The sequence below is a fragment of the Hypanus sabinus genome, chromosome 31 (assembly GCF_030144855.1).
Source record: "Hypanus sabinus isolate sHypSab1 chromosome 31, sHypSab1.hap1, whole genome shotgun sequence".
NCBI classification, from domain to species: domain Eukaryota; kingdom Metazoa; phylum Chordata; class Chondrichthyes; order Myliobatiformes; family Dasyatidae; genus Hypanus; species Hypanus sabinus.
The window spans coordinates 26,213,296-26,234,815 of NC_082736.1; the positions used below are offsets into that span (position 1 = coordinate 26,213,296).

The following is a 21,520-nucleotide window of genomic DNA, read 5'->3' on the forward strand; positions in this document are numbered from 1 at the left end:
GGCTGTGAGTCGATAAACACCCCCCCCCCCCTCATGAGGGCATCGAGGAAGAGGTCTCCCACCTCCTCCCTATCGTGGTTGGTGATGAGCCCGGAGACGCGGACGCTGGATGTAGCACTAGGGAGAGATCCCTTTCCGGCAAGGGACGCTGTGCCTCCAGTTTTGCCGGGGGGGGGGTGGCGGACTGGGTGTAACCCCCACCCTGCCGGATGGGTGACCTCCCGCTCAAGGACGCTGCCCCTTTAAGGAATCCCGGAGCTGGTGGTAAGCCGCTTTCGGGAGCGAAGGGCAGGTGCTGAGCTCGTCCGGCCGAGCTCCCGCGGAGAGAGTAAAGGGCAGGAGATGAAGAAACACACGGCCAGGATCTCGCCGCTGACCGCCTGCGACACCCCTGTGCTGTCACTGACCGGGCTGGGAGGTAGGGGGTTCTGACTCGCAGCCAGATGCTGTGAAATTTGTTGGTTTGTGGCAGCAATACGGTGCGTAGTTATTGTAAGTTAGAATAAAATATAAACTCGTGCGAAATGGGAATATTGGGGAAGGGTTCATGGGGGAGAGGCTGTTCCTGAATTATTAAGTGTACCTCCTCCCTTGATGGTAGCAATGAGAAGCGGGCGTGTCCCGGCGCGTCCTTCATGAAGGAAGGTGTCTTATTGAAGATGGTGGGGAGGGTTGTGACCATGGTGGGGGCTGGCTGAGTCTCCAACCCCCGGCAGCTTTTCCCCCGATCCTGCGCGGCGGGGCCTCGGTAACAGGCGGCGTTTCCATCAGTCGGGATGCTCTCCGCGGTAACACCTTTACAAAGTTGCCGGAGTTTCTTCTTTTGGCGACACACGTTGCTGCTCTCCCAGCCTCGACTACCTGCGTGGAGCCGGGCCCTTCGGCCCGTTCGCCAGATACCCGCCCACATTAATCCCGGGCTCTGTCCGTTCGAGCCCCCGCTGAACGCCGTGGGAGGCTCTGCCGGAGCTTTCCAGATCCCGGCCGCCCTCTGGGTGGAAGAATTCTTTCCCAGGTCCCCTCTAAACACCCCGGGGTAAGTTGCGCCCCTTCCCCCTTGCTTGGGCCCGCGAACGTGACCTCGTACTCCCTCTTGCTGCTCACGAATTATTTTTAAAAGCTGCCGGGAATTTGCGTCTTTGCGCTGCGCTGGAGAGCGGCTTCCACCAGCCGGCACCCAGGCCACGCTCTCTTCTCGCCGCTGCCATCAGGAAGAAGGTACAGGCACCACCAGGTTCAAGAACAGGCTCCAGAACCCGTGCGGGTGTCTTCACTCACCTCAACTCTGAACTGGTTCCACAACCCAGGGACTCTGCAGCTCGTGTTCTCAAAAGTATTTATTTATCTGTGCGCGCGTTTTTATTCGCACAGTCTGTCTTCTTTTGCACGCCGGTTGTTCGTCGTTGATTTTATTGCATTTCTCTATTCTGCTGTGAGTGCTTGCAAGAAAACGAATCTCAGAGTCGTCTGTCGTGACACGACGGGGTTGGCGGTAGCGTAGTGGTCAGCACAACGGTTTACAGTACCGGGGGCTCGGGTTCGATTCCCGTCGCTGCTTGTAGGGACCTCACTGTAGGGAGCGATCGCGTGGGTTTCCTCCCACAGTCCGAAGTAGGTCAATTGGTCATGGTAAATTTGATCGGTTAAATGGGTTCTGGAGGGGTCGCTCTGTATCCTAATAATAATGATTATTATCATATAACCATATAACAATTACAGCACGGAAACAGGCCCTTCTAGTCCGTGCCGAACGCTTACTCTCACCTAGTCCCACTGGCCCACACTCAGCCCATAACCCTCCATTCCTTTCCTGTCCATATCCCTATTCAATTTTACTTTAAATGACAAAATCGAACCTGCCTCTACCACTTCTACTGAAAGCTCGTTCCACACAGCTACCACTCTCTGAGTAAAGAAGATCCCCCTCGTGTTACCCCTAAACTTTTGCCCCATAACTCTCAACTCATGTCCTCTTGTTTGAATCTCCCCTGCTCGCATTGGTGAGCATTGAGTATAGGAGTTGGGATGTAATGTTAAAATTGTACAAGGCATCGGTGAGGCCGAATTTGGAATATTGTGGACAGTTCTGGTCACCGAATTATAGGAAAGATGTCAACAAAATAGAGAGAGTACAGAAGAGATTTACTAGAATGTTACCTGAGTTTCAGCACCTAAGTTACAGAGAAAGGTTGAACAAGTTAGGTCTTTATTCTTTGCATAGAAGGTTGAGGGGGGACTTGAGGGGGGAGGTATTTAAAATTATGAGGGGGATAGATGAAGTTGACGTGGATAGGCTTTTTCCATTGAGAGTAGGGGAGATTCAAACAAGAGGACATGATTTGAGAGTTAAGGGGCAAAAGTTTAGGAGTAACGCGAGGGGGAATATCTTTACTCAGAGAGTGGTAGCTGTGTGGAATGAGCTTCCAGTAGAAGTGGTAGAGGCAGGTTCTATATTGTCATTTAAGGTAAAATTGGATAGGGATATGGACAGGAAAGGAATGGAGGGTAATGAGCTGAGTGCAGGTCAGTGGGACTAGGTGAGAATAAGCGTTCGGCACGGGCTAGAAGGGCCGAGATGGCCTGTTTCTGTGCTGTGGTTGTTATATTGTTATTATATTATTGGGATAGTAAATTTACTATCAAAATTCACATCATGTAAGTCATGTGATTCTGGCTATAGAGTCATAGAACAGTACAGAAACAGGCCCTATGGCCCGTCTATTCCACGCTGGACCATTTAAACTGCCCACTCCCATCGACCTGTACCGGGACTGTATCCCTCCCCACCCCTCCCATCCATGTATCTATCCAAACTTCTCTCAAACGTTGAAGTCGAGCTCCTGTCACAACCGTCTGACTGACGTCTGACTGACGTTTCCCCTTCAGCTTCTCACCTTTCGCTCTGGACCCATGACCTCTAGTTGTAGTCCCACCCGGCCTCGGTGGAAAAAGCTCCCTGTGGGGGGGGGGGGAGTGACCAAAAAATTGCCCACGATAGTCCAACATGAGAAAATCTGCAGATGCCGGAGATCCGAAGCCACACGGACAAAACGCTGGAGGAACTCGGCAGACCAGGCAGCATCTGTGGAAAAGAATAAACCGTCGATGTTTTCGGGCCGAAATCCTTGGGTTCTGATGAAGTTGCCTCGGGCCGAAAACGTCGACTGTTCCATAGACGCTACCTGGCCTGCTGAGTTCCTCCAGCATTTTGTGTGTGGCTCACAAAACTCCAAATTAGGCCGCACCAGCATCTTGCACAACTTCAACCTTCTGAAAGGAGGTGGACGGGTACGTGGATGGGATGGGTTCCCATGGACTCCCGCCAGGTTGGGAACACTGGTTTAGAGCGACATGGACCGAGGGCGGGCAAAAGCAACTGGCTTAGACGGGCATGGAGAAGACGGGCCGAAGGGCTGTGCGCGACCCTGTGACTCCTGGTTGATTTGTCCCGACTTGGCACGGTGGGGGCCACTGCACCGGATCGGAGATGGCTGCAGACGGTTGTAAATTCAGCCGGCTCCGTCACGGCCACTACAGCCTCCCCGGAATCCAGGACACCTTCGGGAGGCGACGTCTCACCGAGGCGGCATCGGTCATTAATAACCCCCCGCCCCCATTACTCAGGGCGTGTCCTCTACTCATCCCTACCATCAGGGAGCCTGAAGACACACACTCAGTGATTCAGGAACAGCTTCTTCCCCTCTGCCATCAGGGAGGAGGTACAGGAGCCTGAAGACACACACTCAACGATTCAGGAACAGCTTCTTCCCCTCTGCCATCAGGGAGGAGGTACAGGAGCCTGAAGACACACACTCAATGATTCAGGAACAGCTTCTTCCCCTCTGCCATCAGGGAGGGGGTACAGGAGCCTGAAGACACACACTCAACGATTCAGGAACAGCTTCTTCCCCTCTGCCATCAGGGAGGGGGTACAGGAGCCTGAAGACACACACTCAGCGATTCAGGAACAGCTTCTTCCCCTCTGCCATTAGGGAGGAGGTACAGGAGCCTGAAGACACACACTCAGCGATTCAGGAACAGCTTCTTCCCCTCTGCCATTAGGGAGGAGGTACAGGAGCCTGAAGACACACACTCAACGATTCAGGAACAGCTTCTTCCCCTCTGCCATCAGGGAGGAGATACAGGAGCCTGAAGACACACACTCAACGATTCAGGAACAGCTTCTTCCCCTCTGCCATCAGGGAGGGGGTACAGGAGCCTGAAGACACACACTCAGCGATTCAGGAACAGCTTCTTCCCCTCTGCCATCAGGGAGGGGGTACAGGAGCCTGAAGACACACACTCAACGATTCAGGAACAGCTTCTTCCCCTCTGCCATCAGGGAGGGGGTACAGGAGCCTGAAGACACACACTCAGCGATTCAGGAACAGCTTCTTCCCCTCTGCCATCAGGGAGGGGGTACAGGAGCCTGAAGACACACACTCAGCGATTCAGGAACAGCTTCTTCCCCTCTGCCATCAGGGAGGAGGTACAGGAGCCTGAAGACACACACTCAGCGATTCAGGAACAGCTTCTTCCCCTCTGCCATCAGGGAGGGGGTACAGGAGCCTGAAGACACACACTCAACGATTCAGGAACAGCTTCTTCCCCTCTGCCATCAGGGAGGGGGTACAGGAGCCTGAAGACACACACTCAGCGATTCAGGAACAGCTTCTTCCCCTCTGCCATTAGGGAGGAGGTACAGGAGCCTGAAGACACACACTCAGCGATTCAGGAACAGCTTCTTCCCCTCTGCCATTAGGGAGGAGGTACAGGAGCCTGAAGACACACACTCAACGATTCAGGAACAGCTTCTTCCCCTCTGCCATCAGGGAGGAGGTACAGGAGCCTGAAGACACACACTCAACGATTCAGGAACAGCTTCTTCCCCTCTGCCATCAGGGAGGGGGTACAGGAGCCTGAAGACACACACTCAACGATTCAGGAACAGCTTCTTCCCCTCTGCCATCAGGGAGGGGGTACAGGAGCCTGAAGACATACACTCAGCGATTCAGGAACAGCTTCTTCCCCTCTGCCATCAGGGAGGAGGTACAGGAGCCTGAAGACACACACTCAACGATTCAGGAACAGCTTCTTCCCCTCTGCCATCAGGGAGGAGGTACAGGAGCCTGAAGACACACACTCAACGATTCAGGAACAGCTTCTTCCCCTCTGCCATCAGGGAGGAGGTACAGGAGCCTGAAGACACACACTCAACGATTCAGGAACAGCTTCTTCCCCTCTGCCATCAGGGAGGAGGTACAGGAGCCTGAAGACACACACTCAACGATTCAGGAACAGCTTCTTCCCCTCTGCCATCAGGGAGGGGGTACAGGAGCCTGAAGACACACACTCAACGATTCAGGAACAGCTTCTTCCCCTCTGCCATCAGGGAGGGGGTACAGGAGCCTGAAGACACACACTCAGCGATTCAGGAACAGCTTCTTCCCCTCTGCCATTAGGGAGGAGGTACAGGAGCCTGAAGACACACACTCAGCGATTCAGGAACAGCTTCTTCCCCTCTGCCATTAGGGAGGAGGTACAGGAGCCTGAAGACACACACTCAACGATTCAGGAACAGCTTCTTCCCCTCTGCCATCAGGGAGGAGGTACAGGAGCCTGAAGACACACACTCAACGATTCAGGAACAGCTTCTTCCCCTCTGCCATCAGGGAGGGGGTACAGGAGCCTGAAGACACACACTCAACGATTCAGGAACAGCTTCTTCCCCTCTGCCATCAGGGAGGGGGTACAGGAGCCTGAAGACACACACTCAGCGATTCAGGAACAGCTTCTTCCCCTCTGCCATTAGGGAGGAGGTACAGGAGCCTGAAGACACACACTCAACGATTCAGGAACAGCTTCTTCCCCTCTGCCATCAGGGAGGAGGTACAGGAGCCTGAAGACAAACACTCAGCGATTCAGGAACAGCTTCTTCCCCTCTGCCATCAGGGAGGAGGTACAGGAGCCTGAAGACACACACTCAGTGATTCAGGAACAGCTTCTTCCCCTCTGCCATCAGGGAGGGGGTACAGGAGCCTGAAGACACACACTCAGCTATTCAGGAACAGCTTCTTCCCCTCTGCCATCAGGGAGGAGGTACAGAAGCCTGTATTTTTCTTCTATATTGCTGCTAAGTTAACAGATTTAACGACACATACCGGTGATAGTAAACCTGACTCTCGTTCTTTCTGCCCACTGGAAGGTAGCGAGCGGACAGCGGACGGGCCAGGTCGGAGATCGGCCGCAGAGGAACCGCGGGCCAGCGATGGAGCGCTGGCCGTTCTGGGGAGGGTGGCGCGGGGTTCGGCGCTGGCAGCCTGCCTGGCAGGCTGCTGGGCCGGGGTGACCCAGATGGGGAAGGCCGTGCAGCGCGACCTCCAGGCCCCCTTCTTCGTGGCCTGCCACGCCGCCGGCTGGAACCTCCTGCTCTTCCCCGCCTACTGCGCCGGCCGCCTGCTCGCCTCGTGTCACTGGAGGAGGCCGCTCGCGGAGCTCAGGTGAGGGCAGCGGCTGGAGTGGGGACGGGGTGGGCGGTCCGGCCCCATGGAGGGAAGGGCTGCGGCTGGAGTGGGCAGGGGGTGGGCGGTCCGGCCCCATGGAGGGAAGGGCTGCGGCTGGAGTGGGCAGGGGGTGGGCGGTCCGGCCCCATGGAGGGAAGGGCTGCGGCTGGAGTGGGCAGGGGGTGGGCGGTCCGGCCCCATGGAGGGAAGGGCAGCGGCTGGAGTGGGGACGGGGGGGGGCGGTCCGGCCCCATGGAGGGAAGGGCTGCGGCTGGAGTGGGGAGTGGGTGGGCGGTCCGGCCCCATGGAGGGAAGGGCTGCGGCTGGAGTGGGGACGGGGTGGGCGGTCCGGCCCCATGGAGGGAAGGGCTGCGGCTGGAGTGGGCAGGGGGTGGGCGGTCCGGCCCCATGGAGGGAAGGGCTGCGGCTGGAGTGGGGAGGGGGTGGGCGGTCCGGCCCCATGGAGGGAAGGGCAGCGGCTGGAGTGGGGACGGGGGGGGCGGTCCGGCCCCATGGAGGGAAGGGCTGCGGCTGGAGTGGGGAGGGGGTGGGCTTTCCGGCCCCATGGAGGGAAGGGCTGCGGCTGGAGTGGGGACGGGGGGGGCGGTCCGGCCCCATGGAGGGAAGGGCTGCGGCTGGAGTGGGGAGTGGGTGGGCGGTCCGGCCCCATGGAGGGAAGGGCTGCGGCTGGAGTGGGGACGGGGTGGGCGGTCCGGCCCCATGGAGGGAAGGGCTGCGGCTGGAGTGGGGAGTGGGTGGGGTGTCCGGCCCCATGGAGGGAAGGGCAGCGGCTGGAGTGGGGAGGGGGTGGGCGGTCCGGTCATCAGGCCCCATGGAGGGAAGGGCTGCGGCTGGAGTGGGGACGGGGTGGGTGGTCCGGTCGCCAGGCCCCATGGAGGGAAGGGCTGCGGCTGGAGTGGGGAGGGGGTGGGCGGTCCGGCCCCATGGAGGGAAGGGCTGCGGCTGTAGTGGGGAGAGGGTGGGGTTCGCAGAAGGGTGGGTGGGGGGGCAAAATAGGGGGCAGAGAGAAGTAAAGGTTGGTAGGGTTAGGGGGTTACGATGAGATTGGAGGTTATGGTAGGGTCAGCGGTTACAGTGACTCAGGCATGGTGGGGTTGGGAGGGTTATGAAGGGGTCAGGGGTTACAGTTAGTTCAGGAACGTGGTGGGATTAGGCCAAAATACAATGGAAAACCGAGGCGCAAAGGGACTTTGTGCAGGATTCCCTGAAGGTTAATTTGCAGGCTGAATCTGTGGCGAGGAAGGCAAATGCAATGTTGCCATTCATTTCAAGAGGACAAGAATATAAAAGCAGGGATGCAATGTCGAGGATTTATAAAGCCCTGGTGAGGCCTCACTCGGAGTGTTAGGTGCAGTTTTGGGCCCCTCGTCTGAGAAAGGATGTGCTGAAACCGGAGAGGGTTCAAAGGAGGTTCACGAAAACGATTCCAGGTTGGAAAGGCTCGTCGTATGAAGAGTGTTTGATGGCTCCGGGCCTGTACTCATTGGAATCCAGCAGAATGAGGGGTGACCTCATCGAAACCTATCGGATGGTGAAAGGCCGTGGTAGAGTGGATGGGGAGAGGATGTTTCCTGTAGTGGGGGAGTCTAGGACCAGAGGGCACAGATAAAGTGAATGTGGAGAAGATGTTTCCCATAGTGGGGGAGTCTCGGACCAGAGGACACAGATAGAGTTGATGTGGAGAGGATGTTTCCCATAGTGGGGGAGTCTAGGACCAGAGGACACAGAGTGGATGTGGGGAGGATGTTTCCTATAGTGGGGGAGTCTCGGACCAGAGGACACAGATAGAGTTGATGTGGAGAGGATGTTTCCCATAGTGGGGGAGTCTAGGACCAGAGGACACAGATAGAGTTGATGTGGAGAGGATGTTTCCCATAGTGGGGGAGTCTAGGACCAGAGGACACAGGTAGAGTGGATTAGGGGAAGATGTTTCCCATAGTGGGGGAGTCTAGGACCAGAGGACACATATAGACTGGGTGGGGAGAGGACATTTCCTTTGGTGGGGGAGTCTAGGACCAGAGGACACAGATAGAATGGATGTGGAGAGGATGTTTCCTATAGTGGGGGAGTCTAGGACCAGAGGACACAGCCTTGGAATAGAGGCGTGCCCTTTCAGAACGGAGGTGAGGAGGAATTTCTTTAACCAGAGAATGGTGAATCTGTGGAATTCATTGTCACAGGCAGCTGTGGGGGCCAAGTCATTGGATACATTTAATTCTGATTGGTCAGGGCAGGAAGGGATATGGGGAGAAGGCTGAGAGGGGAAATGGGTCAACCATGATGAAATGGTGGAGCAGACTCGATGGGCCAAACGGCCTAATTCTGCTCCTATGTCATGGACTTATGGTTACAGTGGAGTCAGATGTTTTGGTGGAAGCCAAGTATCATGGGTTAGGGTGGTGTCAGGGTCAGATGCTAAGGTTGGGTCAGGGGTTCTGGAGCAGATAGAGGTCACTATGAGGTCAGGTGTCATGGTGGGTTAGGGGTTATGGTGTGGACAGGTGTTATGATTAGATCAGGGGTTATGATGGGGTCTGGGGTTATGATGAGGTCAGGTGTCATGGCGGGGTCAGGAACATGGTGATCTATTGGAGCTGTATGCCCACAGTCCAGTAAAATCTGCCTGCCTCAGCTTGTTCCGTTCTCCACCCCGCCGGTGAGGCGTTTAATTTCATCCCCGAAATCCTCTTACGGCAATCTGACTGGGCAGTAATCGCATTACATGTAAGCCCGGATCAGAAATGGGGACGACGGTAAATCCATCAACATCTCTGGCGCACTGACACAGCCTGACTGCGTACGGCAGGTGTACGTGGGGGAAGAGGAGGTGGGGGGGGGGGGGGGAAGGTTGGGAATCGCACCCCACAGATCCCCAGGTAATCGAGGTCTTCAAACCGCACAGGGAAAGACCCAAAGTGCGAAGGAACGCACAGCGCGAATCACCGGTCCCGACCAGTCAACATAGGCGCCCGGTGTTCCAATTCAGTCCCAAGAGGCAGCTCCTCACGGCGGACTGGCTGCCGGCAGATTCCCCGGACAATTGGATGTCACGGATCGGGTGGGGCAGCAGACTCGATGGGCTGAATGGATCGATTCTGCTCCTACTCTGCAGACACACTAATACAAAATGTTGGTCTTACTTTTCTTTTAACTTAAATTTAAAGAGTATTGTAATGAATCTCCCACTGAACACAATGAGGGAGCAGGGAGCCGAGGCCGAGTGAGTTTTAGTGGAGTTTGGAAATCCCGCTGAGTTTCAGGAAACAAGGATTCTGGTCAGTTTCAGGGAACGGTCCCGGTGAGATTCAGGGAATGGGATCCCGGTGAGATTCAGGAAACTGGATTCCGGGAGTTTCAGGGAACGGTCCCGGTGAGATTCAGGGAATGGGATCCCGGTGAGATTCAGGGAATGGGATCCCGGTGAGATTCAGGAAACTGGATTCCGGGAGTTTCAGGGAACGGTCCCGGTGAGATTCAGGGAATGGGATCCCGGTGAGATTCAGGGAACGGGATCCCGGTGAGATTCAGGGAACGGGATCCCGGTGAGATTCAGGGAATGGGATCCCGGTGAGATTCAGGGAATGGGATCCCGGTGAGATTCAGGAAACTGGATTCCGGGAGTTTCAGGGAACGGTCCAGGTGAGATTCAGGGAATGGGATTTCGGTGAGATTCAGGAAACTGGATTCCGGGAGATTCAGGGAACGGTCCCGGTGGGATTCAGGGAATGGGATCCCGGTGAGATTCAGGAAACTGGATTCCGGGAGTTTCAGGGAACGGTCCAGGTGAGATTCAGGGAATGGGATTTCGGTGAGATTCAGGAAACTGGATTCCGGGAGATTCAGGGAACGGTCCCGGTGGGATTCAGGGAAAGGGATCCCGGTGAGATTCAGGAAACTGGATTCCGGGAGTTTCAGGGAACGGTCCCGGTGAGATTCAGGGAATGGGATCCCGGTGAGATTCAGGGAATGGGATCCCGGTGAGATTTAGGGAATGGGATCCCGGTGAGATTCAGGAAACTGGATTCCGGGAGTTTCAGGGAACGGTCCCGGTGAGATTCAGGGAATGGGATCCCGGTGAGATTCAGGAAACTGGATTCCGGGAGTTTCAGGGAACGGTCCCGGTGAGATTCAGGGAATGGGATCCCGGTGAGATTCAGGAAACTGGATTCCGGGAGATTCAGGGAACGGTCCCGGTGGGATTCAGGGAACGGGATCCCGGTGAGATTCAGGGAATGGGATCCTGGTGAGATTCAGGGAATGGGATCCTGGTGAGATTCAGGAAACTGGATTCCGGGAGTTTCAGGGAACGGTCCCGGTGAGATTCAGGGAATGGGATCCCGGTGAGATTCAGGAAACTGGATTCCGGGAGTTTCAGGGAACGGTCCCGGTGAGATTCAGGGAATGGGATCCCGGTGAGATTCAGGAAAATGGATTCCGGGAGTTTCAGGGAAACGGGATTCCAGGAGCTTCAGGGAACGGGAGTCCTAGGAATTGAACTAGAAGTTTGAGGGAAGGACACCAGTCGCCGAGCCACATCGAAGCATAGGGATGCGTATAGTCCGTAACTGCCCGAGCTGTGGTCTGAAGCCATGGCTAAATTAAGGTCACCAGTTTCCTTTCCCAAAAGAGTTTACTGAACAGGAAGGAATGGCAGATAAGCCGAGGTCTCACCGCGGCCCGTTGCCGAGACTGGCTTCTAATTCCAGCAATTATTTAGTGGCTGCAATTGTCCGGGTGTAACTGGCTCTGTGACGTCTTCTCCCGGCCTATCGCCCACAGGGCCTGCACCCGTCTGCTGAGCGAGGGGGGCTTCTCCGTCAAAGGCCTCCTGACCAAGACCGCTCCCTTCTGCGTCCTCTGGACGGTCACCACCTACCTGTACCTGCTGGCCCTGCGGAACATCAGCAGCACCGAGGCGTCCGCTCTCTTCTGCTGCAACAAGGCCTTCGTCTTTCTCCTCTCCTGGGTCGTGCTCAAGGACAGGTTTATGGGGGTCCGGGTAAGTACCGGAGAATTAGAAGCTGAATCGCATTTATTATGGTCAACGTGTGCACCCAGCGGCCATTTTACTCGATGCCTCCTGTACCTAATAAAATGGCCGCTGAGTGTGTGTTCGTGGTCTTCTGCACACCCTCTGTTGTAACGGGTGGTTATTTGAGTTACTGTCGCCTTCCCGTCAGCTTGAACCAGTCCGGCCATTCTCCTCTGACCTCCCTCATTAACAAGGCAATTTCGCCCACAAAACTACCGCTCACCGACATATTTTTTTTTTGTTTTGATTTTCGCACCATTCTTTGTAAACTCTACAAGCTCAATCACAAAAATCCCAGGAGATCAGCGGTTTCTGCTATACTCAGACCACCCCATCTGACACCAGCGAAGTCACTTCGATCACATTTCCTCCCCATTTCTGTTGTTTGGTCCGAACAGCAACTGGACCTCTCGATTGTGTCCGCATGCTTTTATCCCACAGAGTCGCTGCCAGGCGATTGGCTGATTAGATGTCAACGAGCAGGTGTACAGGGGTACCCAATAAAGTGGCCATTGGCATAAGGCATAAACACAGGAGATTCTGCAGATGCTGGAGATCTGCAGCAAGGCGGAGAGAATGCTGGAGGAACTCATCAGGTCGGGCAGCAGCTGTGGAGAGGAATAAATGGTTGCCGTTTTGGGCCGAGAGCTTTAATCAGGAAAGGGAAGGGGGCAGGAGTCAAGTGTAGGAATAACGAGAAATTTGTTTTCTAGCAGCCGTGTGGAGAAAAGACACAAAATTCCGGATGAAGGATCTCGGCCCGAAATGCCATCGTTTATTCCTCTCCACAGATGCTGCCTGGCCTGCTGAGGGTGTGTGTGTGTGTGTGTGTGTGTGTGTGTATGTTGCTGCTCTGCATTTCCAGCATCTGCAGGATCTCTTGCGTTAGTACGATTAATATAATCAGAATCAGGTTTAATATCTATCACCGGCATATGTCGTGAGATTTGTTGTTGTGGATGAGCCAGAAGTACAATGCACAATAATAAAAACTGAACTACGGTGAATATATATCTACCGATCCCACTCGCCTACTCGTTCTGTGGCTCACCCCTACATTGCCCACAGGTATGCAAGACCATAAGACATGGGAGCAGAATTAGGCCATTCAGCCCACTGAGTCTGCTCCACCATTCATGGCTGACCCCGGATCCCACTCAACCCCGTACTCCTGCCTTCTCGCCATACCCTTTGATGCCCCGACCCATCAGGAAACCATCAACTTCCGCCTTAAATACACCCACGGACTTGGCCCCCACCGCAGTCAGTGGCAGAGCATTCCGCAGATTCACTACTCTCTGGCTAAAAATGTCCCTCCTTACTTCTGTTGTAAAGGGTCACCCCCTCAATTTTGAGGCTGTGCCTTCTAGTTCTGGATACCAAAGGAAAGATCATCTCCACATCCACCCTATCCAGTCCTTTCAACATTCAGTAGATTCCGCCCCTCTCATTTTTCTAAATTCCAGTGAGTTCAGGCCCAAAGCTGCCAAACGCTCCTCATACGTTAACCCCTTCATTCCCGGAATCATCCTCATGAACCTCCTCTGGACTCTCCCCAATGACAGCACGTCCTTTCTGAGATACGGGGCCCAAGACTGTTGTCAAAACTCCGTGTGGCCTGACTCGTGTCTTATAAAGGCTCAACATCATCTCCCTGCTTTTATATTTTATTCTCCTTGAAATAATTGCCAACATTGCATTTGCCTTCTTTACCACAGGCTCAACCTGTAAATTAACCTTCTGGAAGTCTTCCATGAGGACTCCTAAGACTGCCTGCACCTCTGAACCTCAGGACATTATCGGTTCTTTGGCCCGCAATGTTGTGCCGGCAGTGTAACCTATTCTAGAAACTGGCTAGAATTTCCCCAGTGCATCGCCCTCCAGTTTCTAAGCTCCTAAAAGACCCTATTGTATTCACTTCCACCACCATCACTGGCAGTGCATTCCACACACCCACCACACTCTATGTGAAAAACTTACCCCTGACATTCCCCTGATACCTATTTCCAAGCACCTTAAAGCTAAGCCTCCTCATGTTAGCCATTTTAGCCCTGGGAAAAAGCCTCTGACACGATCAATGCCCTCATCATCTATCAGGTCACCTCTCGTCCGCTGTCGCTCCAAGGAGAAAAGGCCGAGTTCACTCAACCTATTCTGATAAGGCATCCTCTCCTATCCAGGCAACATCCTTGTAAATCTCGTCTGCACTTTCTCAATAGTATCCACATCCTTCCTGTAGTGAGGCGACCAGAACTGAGCACAGTACTCCGTGGGTTATGTAACATTACTCACAGCTCTTGAACTCAATCCCACGGTTGATGAATGACAACACACCGTACGACTTCTTAACAACACTGTCAACCTGAGCAGCAGCTTTGAGTGTCCTATGGACTCGGACCCCAGGATCTCCCTGATCCTCGACACTGCCAAGAGACTTAACATTAATATTACATTATATTCTATCTTCAAATTGGACCTACCAAAAGGAACCACTTCCCACTCGAAGTCCATCTGCCACTTCTCAGCCTAGTTCTGCATCCTATTGACGTCCCGCTGTAACCTCTGACAGCCCTCCACACTATCCACAACACCCCCAACCTTTGCGTCATCAGCAAACTTACTAACCCATCCCTCCACCTCCTCATCTAGGTCATTTATAAGAATCACAAAGAGGAGGGGTCCCAGAATAAGATCCCTGCAGAACACCACTGGTCACCAACCCCCACGCAGAACACAAACCATCTACAACCAATCTTGGTCAGGCAATGTCTCTTTGGATCCCATGCCTCCTTACTTTCTGAATGAGTCTTGCATGGGGAACCTTATCAAATCTCCGACTGAAATCCAGACACACTACATCCAGTGCTCTACCTTCATCAATGTGTTTTGTTACTTACTCAAAGAATTAAATCAGACTCGTAAGGCACGACCTGCCATTTACAAAGCCATGCTGACTAACCCTAATCAGATTACGTCTCTCCAAATGCTCACAAATCCTGCCTCTCGGGATCTTCTCCAACAACTTGCCCACCACTGAAGTGAGACTCACTGGTCTATAATTTCCAGGGTTATCCTTACTCGCTTTCTTGATCAAGGGAACAAAGTTTGCAACCCTCCAATCCTCCAGTACTTCTCCCATCCCTATTGATGATGCAAAGATCAGCACAAGAAGCTCAGAAATCTGATATTTGAATCTTCCCCCCATTTAGATAATAGTTCGCACTATTGTTCCTTTTACCAAAATGCATTATTATATGTGTCCCAACACTGTATTCCATCTGCCCATTCTTCCAGTTCGCCTAAGTCCTGCTACAATCTCATTGCTTCCTCAGCACTACCTACCCCTCCAGCTATCATTGTATCATCCACAAACCCATCAATTCCACTATTTAAATCATGGACAAGCAATGTGAGAAGCAGTGGTCCCAATACTGGCCGCTGAGGAACACCACTAGTCACCGGCAGCCAACCAGAAAAGGCCCCTCTTATTCCAACTCGCTGCCTGTCGGCCATTCCGCTATCCAAGCCAGTATCGTTCCTGTAACGCCGCAGCATTTTATCTTGTTAAGCAGCCGTAATAGCAGACTTTCTGGAGGTCAAATTCCTGTGGGGTCACACCTCCTGGAGCGTGGCACCCCTTCGACACAGGCACGGTGTTTCTGAGCGAATACGTCGTCTAAAGGGAAACCCGTTTCCCGGGTGGGTAACAATGAGGAAATCACTCACACAGGTGAGGTGGGCTCGAGGGGGTTAGTGGCTGAACATAGGAAGAATCTCAGGTTACGGATGAGCTTGATTTGTCACGTGTACATCAGAACATTGAAACGTTCAGTGAAAGATTGTTTAGGCCTTTGGTGTGTGGCCTTCATTGAGTTCCAGAGCCGGGAGGTAATATGGCAGCTCTATAAAACCCTGGTTAGACCGCACTTGTTCAGTTCTGGTCACCTCATTATAGGAAAGATGTGGAAATTTTAGAGAGGGCACAGAGAGAATTTCAAAATTTAAAGCGCATTCATTATCAAAGTATGTATACATTATACAACCTTGAGATTAGTCTTGTTAACCAGAAGAGAAAGAGACCCCAAAAGAACTTGTTAAACAAACGACCGTCAATGGGCAGAGAGCGAGAGAAGAACTATACAAATAAGCAAACAGCTCAGAGCTGAACTTCTCCGAAAGACCCAAAGCCAAGGCGTCACTGCCGCGGCCTCAGTTCATCGCAGGGCAGAGCAAACAACCTGGATGAGAGAGTCATGGTTGGTGAGGAGAGTTTGCGCCAATTAAGGCCTTTCTCTTTGAGCGAAGGAGGATGGGAGGTGGCTTAATAGGGGAGTACAAGATGACAGCAGATCAAGTGGCCGGCCTGAGGCTTTACGCAGGTTGGAAATGGCTAACACCAAGAGGCTTAAATTTAAGGTGTTTGGAGGAAAGTATGGGGGGGGAGGGATAAAACCACAGAACACCACAGCACAGTACCTTCAGCCCTCCATGTTGTGCCAACCCATATAATCCTTTTTTAAAAAGTACTAAACCCACACTACCCCATAACCCTCCATTTTTCTTCCATCCATATGCCTGTCCAAGAGGCTCTTAAATACCCCTAATGTTTCAGCCTCCACCACCATCCCTGGCAAGTCACTCCAGGCACTCACAACCCTCTGAGTAAAAAAACTTACCCCTGATGTCTCCCCTAAACTTCCCTCCCTTAATTTTGTACCTATGCCCTCTGGTGTTTGCTATTGGTACCCTGGGAAACAGGTACTGACTATCCACCCTATCTATGCCTCTCATAATCTTGTAGACCTCTATCAAGTACCCTCTCATTCTTCTACGCTCCAAAGAGAAAAGTCCCAGCTCTGCTAACCTTGCTTCATATGACTTGTTCTTCAAACATCCTAGTAAATCTCCTCTGCACCCTCCCCATAGCTTCCACATCCTTCCTATAATGAGGTGACCAGAATTGAACACACTACTCTTAAGTGCGGTCTCACCAGAGATTTGTAGAGTTGCAACATGACCTCTCTACTCTTGAACTCAATCCCCCTGTTAATGAAGCCTAGCATCCCATAGGCCTTCTTAACTACCCTATCAACCTGTGCAGTGACCTTGAGGGATGTATGGATTTGAACCCCAAGGTCCCTTTGTTTATCCACACTCTTAAGAAACTGACCATTAATCCTGTACTCAGTCTTCTGGTTTGTTCTTCCAATAGGCATCATCTCACACTTATCTGGATTGAACTCCATCTGCCATTTTTCTTCCCAAACTCTGCAGCCTCTTGTAACCTTCAACCACAGCTCCATCCACAACTCCTCCAATCTTCGTGTCATCCACAAACTTACTCACCCATCTTCCGCCTCTACATCCAGGTCATTTATAAAAATCACAAATAGCAGGGGTCCCAGGACAGATCCCTGCAGCATTCCACTAGTCACCGACCTCCAGGCAGAATACTTTCCTTCCGCAACTACCCTCTGCTTTCTTCCTTTAAGCCAATGTTTTATCCAAACAGCCAAGGTTCCCATGCCTCATGACTTTCTGGATGTCAAGGTTCAGTCCTTAACACAGGGGTGATGGTAGAGGCAGATACATTAGGGATATTAGAACATAAAACAATACAGCACAGTACAGGCCATTCGGCCCACAATGTTGTGCTGACCCTTAAACCCTGCTTCCCATAAAACCCTCCACTTTAAATTCCACCATATACCTGTCTAGTAATCTCTTAAATTTCACTCGTTTATCTGCCTCCACCATGGACTCAGGCAGTGCATTCCACGCACCAACCACTCTCTGAGTAAAAAACCTTCCTCTAATATCCCCCTTGAACTTCCCTCCCCTCACCTTAAAGCCATATCCTCTTGTATCGTGGATTGCCCTGGGGAAGAGGCGCAGGCTGTCCACTCTATACATTCCTCTTAATATCTTGTATACCTCTAACATGTCTCCTCTCATCCTCCTTCTCTCCAGAGAGTAAAGCCCTAGCTCCCTTAATCTCTGATCATAATGCATACTCTCTAAACCAGGCAGCATCCTGGTAAATCTCCTCTGTACCCTTTCCAATGCTTCCACATCCTTCCTATAGTGAGGCGACCAGAACTGGACACAGTACTCCAAGTGTGGCCTAACCAGAGTTTTACAGAGCTGCATCATTATCCCACGACTCTTAAACTCTATCCCTCGACTTATGAAAGCTAACACATCCATAAGCTTTCTTAACTACCCTATCTACCTGCGAGGCAACTTTCAGGGATCTGTGGACAGTACCCCCAGATCTCTCTGCTCCTCCACACTACCGAGTATCCTGTACTCTGCCTTGGGTACATGGATGATAGAACTGCAGGAGGGAAGGATTCGATTAGCGTCGGGTGTGAAAATAGCATACCTACAACCCACTCTGAACTATACGCCTTTGGGCTGTGGGAGGAAACCAGGGAACCCGGAGGAAACCCACGCGGTCGTGGGGAGAACGTGCAAACTCCTCACAGGCAGTGGCGGGAATTGAACCCCAACTGGTGATAGTTGGCGCTGTAATGCGATGCCCTAACTGTTACACCACTGTGTTGCCCCTAAGGGGGTAAGGGGGGAATACAGGTGTCCCCCCATTACAAAGGTAGAGCGTTCCTATGAAACCTTTCTTAAGCCGAACTGGCGCAAAGCGAAGAACCATTAATTTATATGGGGAAAATTTTCGTAAAAGCGAAAATCCTCTCTGTAAAGCGAAAGCAGGTGTAAAGTGAACATTTGTAAAGCGGGGGACACCTGTATTGGAGAGGTTCAGGAATGGCATGGCGTGAGTGGACAACTCCCTTCTCTGAGGCCAACGAATATTTTATAGCATTTACGGGGGAGAGGGAAGAGGCTGGGGAAATGAGCCCCATGGAATGGAAGGGTAGGGAACCGATTGGAGGCCAAGGTAGGACCGCAAGCCCTCTCTGTGACCTCACCCTCCGCTCCTTCTGACCTGTGCAGATTGTGGCCGCCATCCTCTCCATCACCGGCATTGTGCTCATCGCTTACGCCGACGGCTTCCGCCGCAACTCCATCGTGGGCGTGGCCTCGGTCGTGGGCTCCGCCTCCACCTCCGCATTGTACAAGGTAAGATCCCACAGACCCGATTCTGGGGGTGGCACCTCGCGGGAGCACGGGGGAAAGTGACAGGGCAACTCCGCGGCCAGCGAGGGTCTTGGGTCGGAGAACTTCACAGCACGGGAACAGGCCCTTATGTCCGTGCTGAGAATGCTGGCAAATTGAACTAAATCACTCCTTCCTCCTCGTGATCTAAATTCCTCAGCTCCGCATATATTTCTGTGTCTCTCTGCCAGCTTCTCCTCCAGGAGGGCCACGTCCGTGTCGTAGGGCCCGGAGGCCTGCGGGCCTCAGTGACCCGGAGAGCTGTGCTGGCTGGTGTCGGCGATTTATGGCTCTTGGTAGGGTCACCCATGCCAAACAGGGTCAAAGGGCAGAGGTCAGAGCAAGAGTGGTCCACCGGTCCTGCAGGTCCGGGGGGGACTCAGCTCAGGGCAATGAAGAATCCTTCTACATTTGATGGCCAGACAGGGATGGAGGACCTTCATCGTCGCCCGAAATGCCAGCGGGAGGAATTAAGTACACAATTACCAACTTCTAGAACAGCACAGTACAGGAGTAGGCTCCTTGGCCCGAGCTAACTAAACCAGTAACTAAATGCCTAACTCCCTGCCGCTTACACACATCTGTGTTCTCTGTGCATTCATGTGCCTGTCTGAGAGCTTCTGCGGCACCCTGCTTGTCTTGGTCTCCACCACCACCCCAGCGAGTCCGTCCCATGCATCGACCACTCTCTCCGAAAAATCACTTGCCCTGCACACATCTCCTTTGAACTTTCACCCTCTCCCCTTAAACGCACGCCCTCCACTGTTAAGACATTTCAGCCCTGGGGAAAGCGATACCGGCCGTTGGCTCGACCTGTGTCTACTCCCCGTTACACCGCTGGCGTTGAGGGCAGCGATGGAGGTCCTGCATCTCTGGCCGCGCTCAGGGCTTGCTTTATCCTGTCAGTGGCTTCCTCTCGGTTTCCACTCCTGTCAGGAACGCCATCTCACACAGATGTAGAAGGGTTTCTCACTGTTAGTTCTCTAACAGTTTTGTTTGAACAGTCAGGGTTGTTAACCCCGAACCTGGAGGACCGGTGGGCCACTCTCAGTCTGACCTCTACCCTTTGACTTCAGAACATCAGAAACAGGAGCAGGAGTCGGCCATTCGGCCCGTCGAGCCTGCTCCCCCATTCAATAAGATCATGGCTGACCTGAACACGGAATCATCTCCACCTACCTGCCTTTTCCCCATCACCCTCAATTCCCCTACTCTGCAAAAATCTATCTAACCTTGTCTTAAATATATTTACTGAGGCAGCCTCCACTGCTTCATTGGGCTGAGAATTCCACAGATTCACCACTCTCTGGGAAAAGCAGTTCCCCCTCATCTCCGTCCTCAATCTACTCCCCCGAATCTAACCTCACCTCCCAGTGGAAACAATTTCCCCGCCTCTATCTTGTCGATCCTTATTATAATTTTATATGTTTCTATAAGATCTCCTCGCATCCTTCGGAATTCCAGTGAGTACAGTCCCAGGCGACTCAAACTCTCTTCATAGTCTAACCCCCTCATCTCTGGAATCAGCCTTGACCTGTTTGACTGAGAGGCGAAGCTCGAAGCCCTCCGCGTCACTGAGGCACCAAGCCCAACAAGGGTGTAGTCCTCTTGTAATCTTATAAATCTGATTCAGATCTCCCTTCAGCCTCTGCTGCTCCCGAGGAAACATCCCAAGTGTGACCGGCATCTCCTTGTAGCACCTACCCTTGAATCCAGACAGCATCCCGGTGACTCCACGTGGTCCGGGTTGAGCTTTTCTCTTTGGAGTGAAGGAGGATGAGAGGTGATAAAGATGTAAAAACATAGAAAATAGGTGCAGGAGTACGCCATTCGGCCCTTCGAGCCTGCACCGCCATTTAGTATGATCATGGCTGATCATCCAACTCAAAACCTGCGTTCTCTCCATCCCCCTTGATCCCTTTAGCCACCAGGGCCATATCTAACTCCCTCTTAAATACAGCCAATGAACCTGTTTCCTGTGGCAGAGAATTCCACAGATTCACCACTCTCTGTGTGAAGAAGTTTCTCCTCATCTCGGTCCTAAAAGGCTTCCCCTTTATCCTTAAACTGTGACCCCTCATTCTGGACTTCTCCAACATCGGGGACAATCTTTCTGCATCTAGCCTGTCCAATCCCTTTAGAATTTTATACGTTTCAATAAGATCCCCCCTCAATCTTCTAAATTCCAGCGAGTATAAGCCTAGTCGATCCAGTCTTTCTTAATATGAAAGTCCTGCCACCCCAGGAATCAATCTGGTGTAGATTTAGAGCATAGCTTTTTACCAGGGCAGAAATGGTGAGGGGACATAACTTTAAGGTCCTCCCAGAGGAACACAGCCTTATTGTTGGGTTTCACGAGTGAATCTGTAGATGCTGGAAATAAATAAAAACACAAAATGCTGGCAGAACTCGGCAGGCCAGACAGCATCTATGGGAGGAGGTAGTGACGATGTTTCGGGCCGAAACCCTTCATCAGGAGTGAAGTAACATGGGATGGTAGAGGGGGATAAGAAGTGGGGGGAGGGATAAAGTAGAGAGCTAGGAAGTGATAGGCTGGAGGGAAATGGGCTGGGGAAAGATGGAGAATTATGGGAAATAAAAGAGAAAGAAAGGTAGGGCTGGGGAGGAGATTATAGTGAGGGGGGAAAGAGAGAGAGAAAGAGAACCAGACTAAAATAATAGATAGGGATGGGGGTAAGGGGGGGGCAAGGGTATCAATGGAGGTCTGTGGGTAGAATGTTCATGCCGGCAGGTAGGAGGCTACCTAGGCGGGAGATAAGGTATTGCTCCATCGACCTGCGTGCGGTCTCATCTTGACGGTAGAGCAGGC

General features: G+C 52.6%; 1 protein-coding gene across 1 annotated transcript in view; it reads left to right on the forward strand.

The window, feature by feature from the left end:
• Window positions 1–342: 342 nt before the first annotated feature.
• The window catches only part of LOC132383705 (solute carrier family 35 member F3), a 33,595-nt gene continuing 12,417 nt past the window's right edge, over window positions 343–21,520 (forward strand). The window contains exons 1-4 of the mRNA XM_059954895.1: window positions 343–418; window positions 6,206–6,500; window positions 11,304–11,523; window positions 18,529–18,654. Of these exons, the coding sequence (XP_059810878.1) occupies window positions 343–418; window positions 6,206–6,500; window positions 11,304–11,523; window positions 18,529–18,654 (717 nt within the window). The remainder of the gene's footprint in view (window positions 419–6,205; window positions 6,501–11,303; window positions 11,524–18,528; window positions 18,655–21,520) is intronic.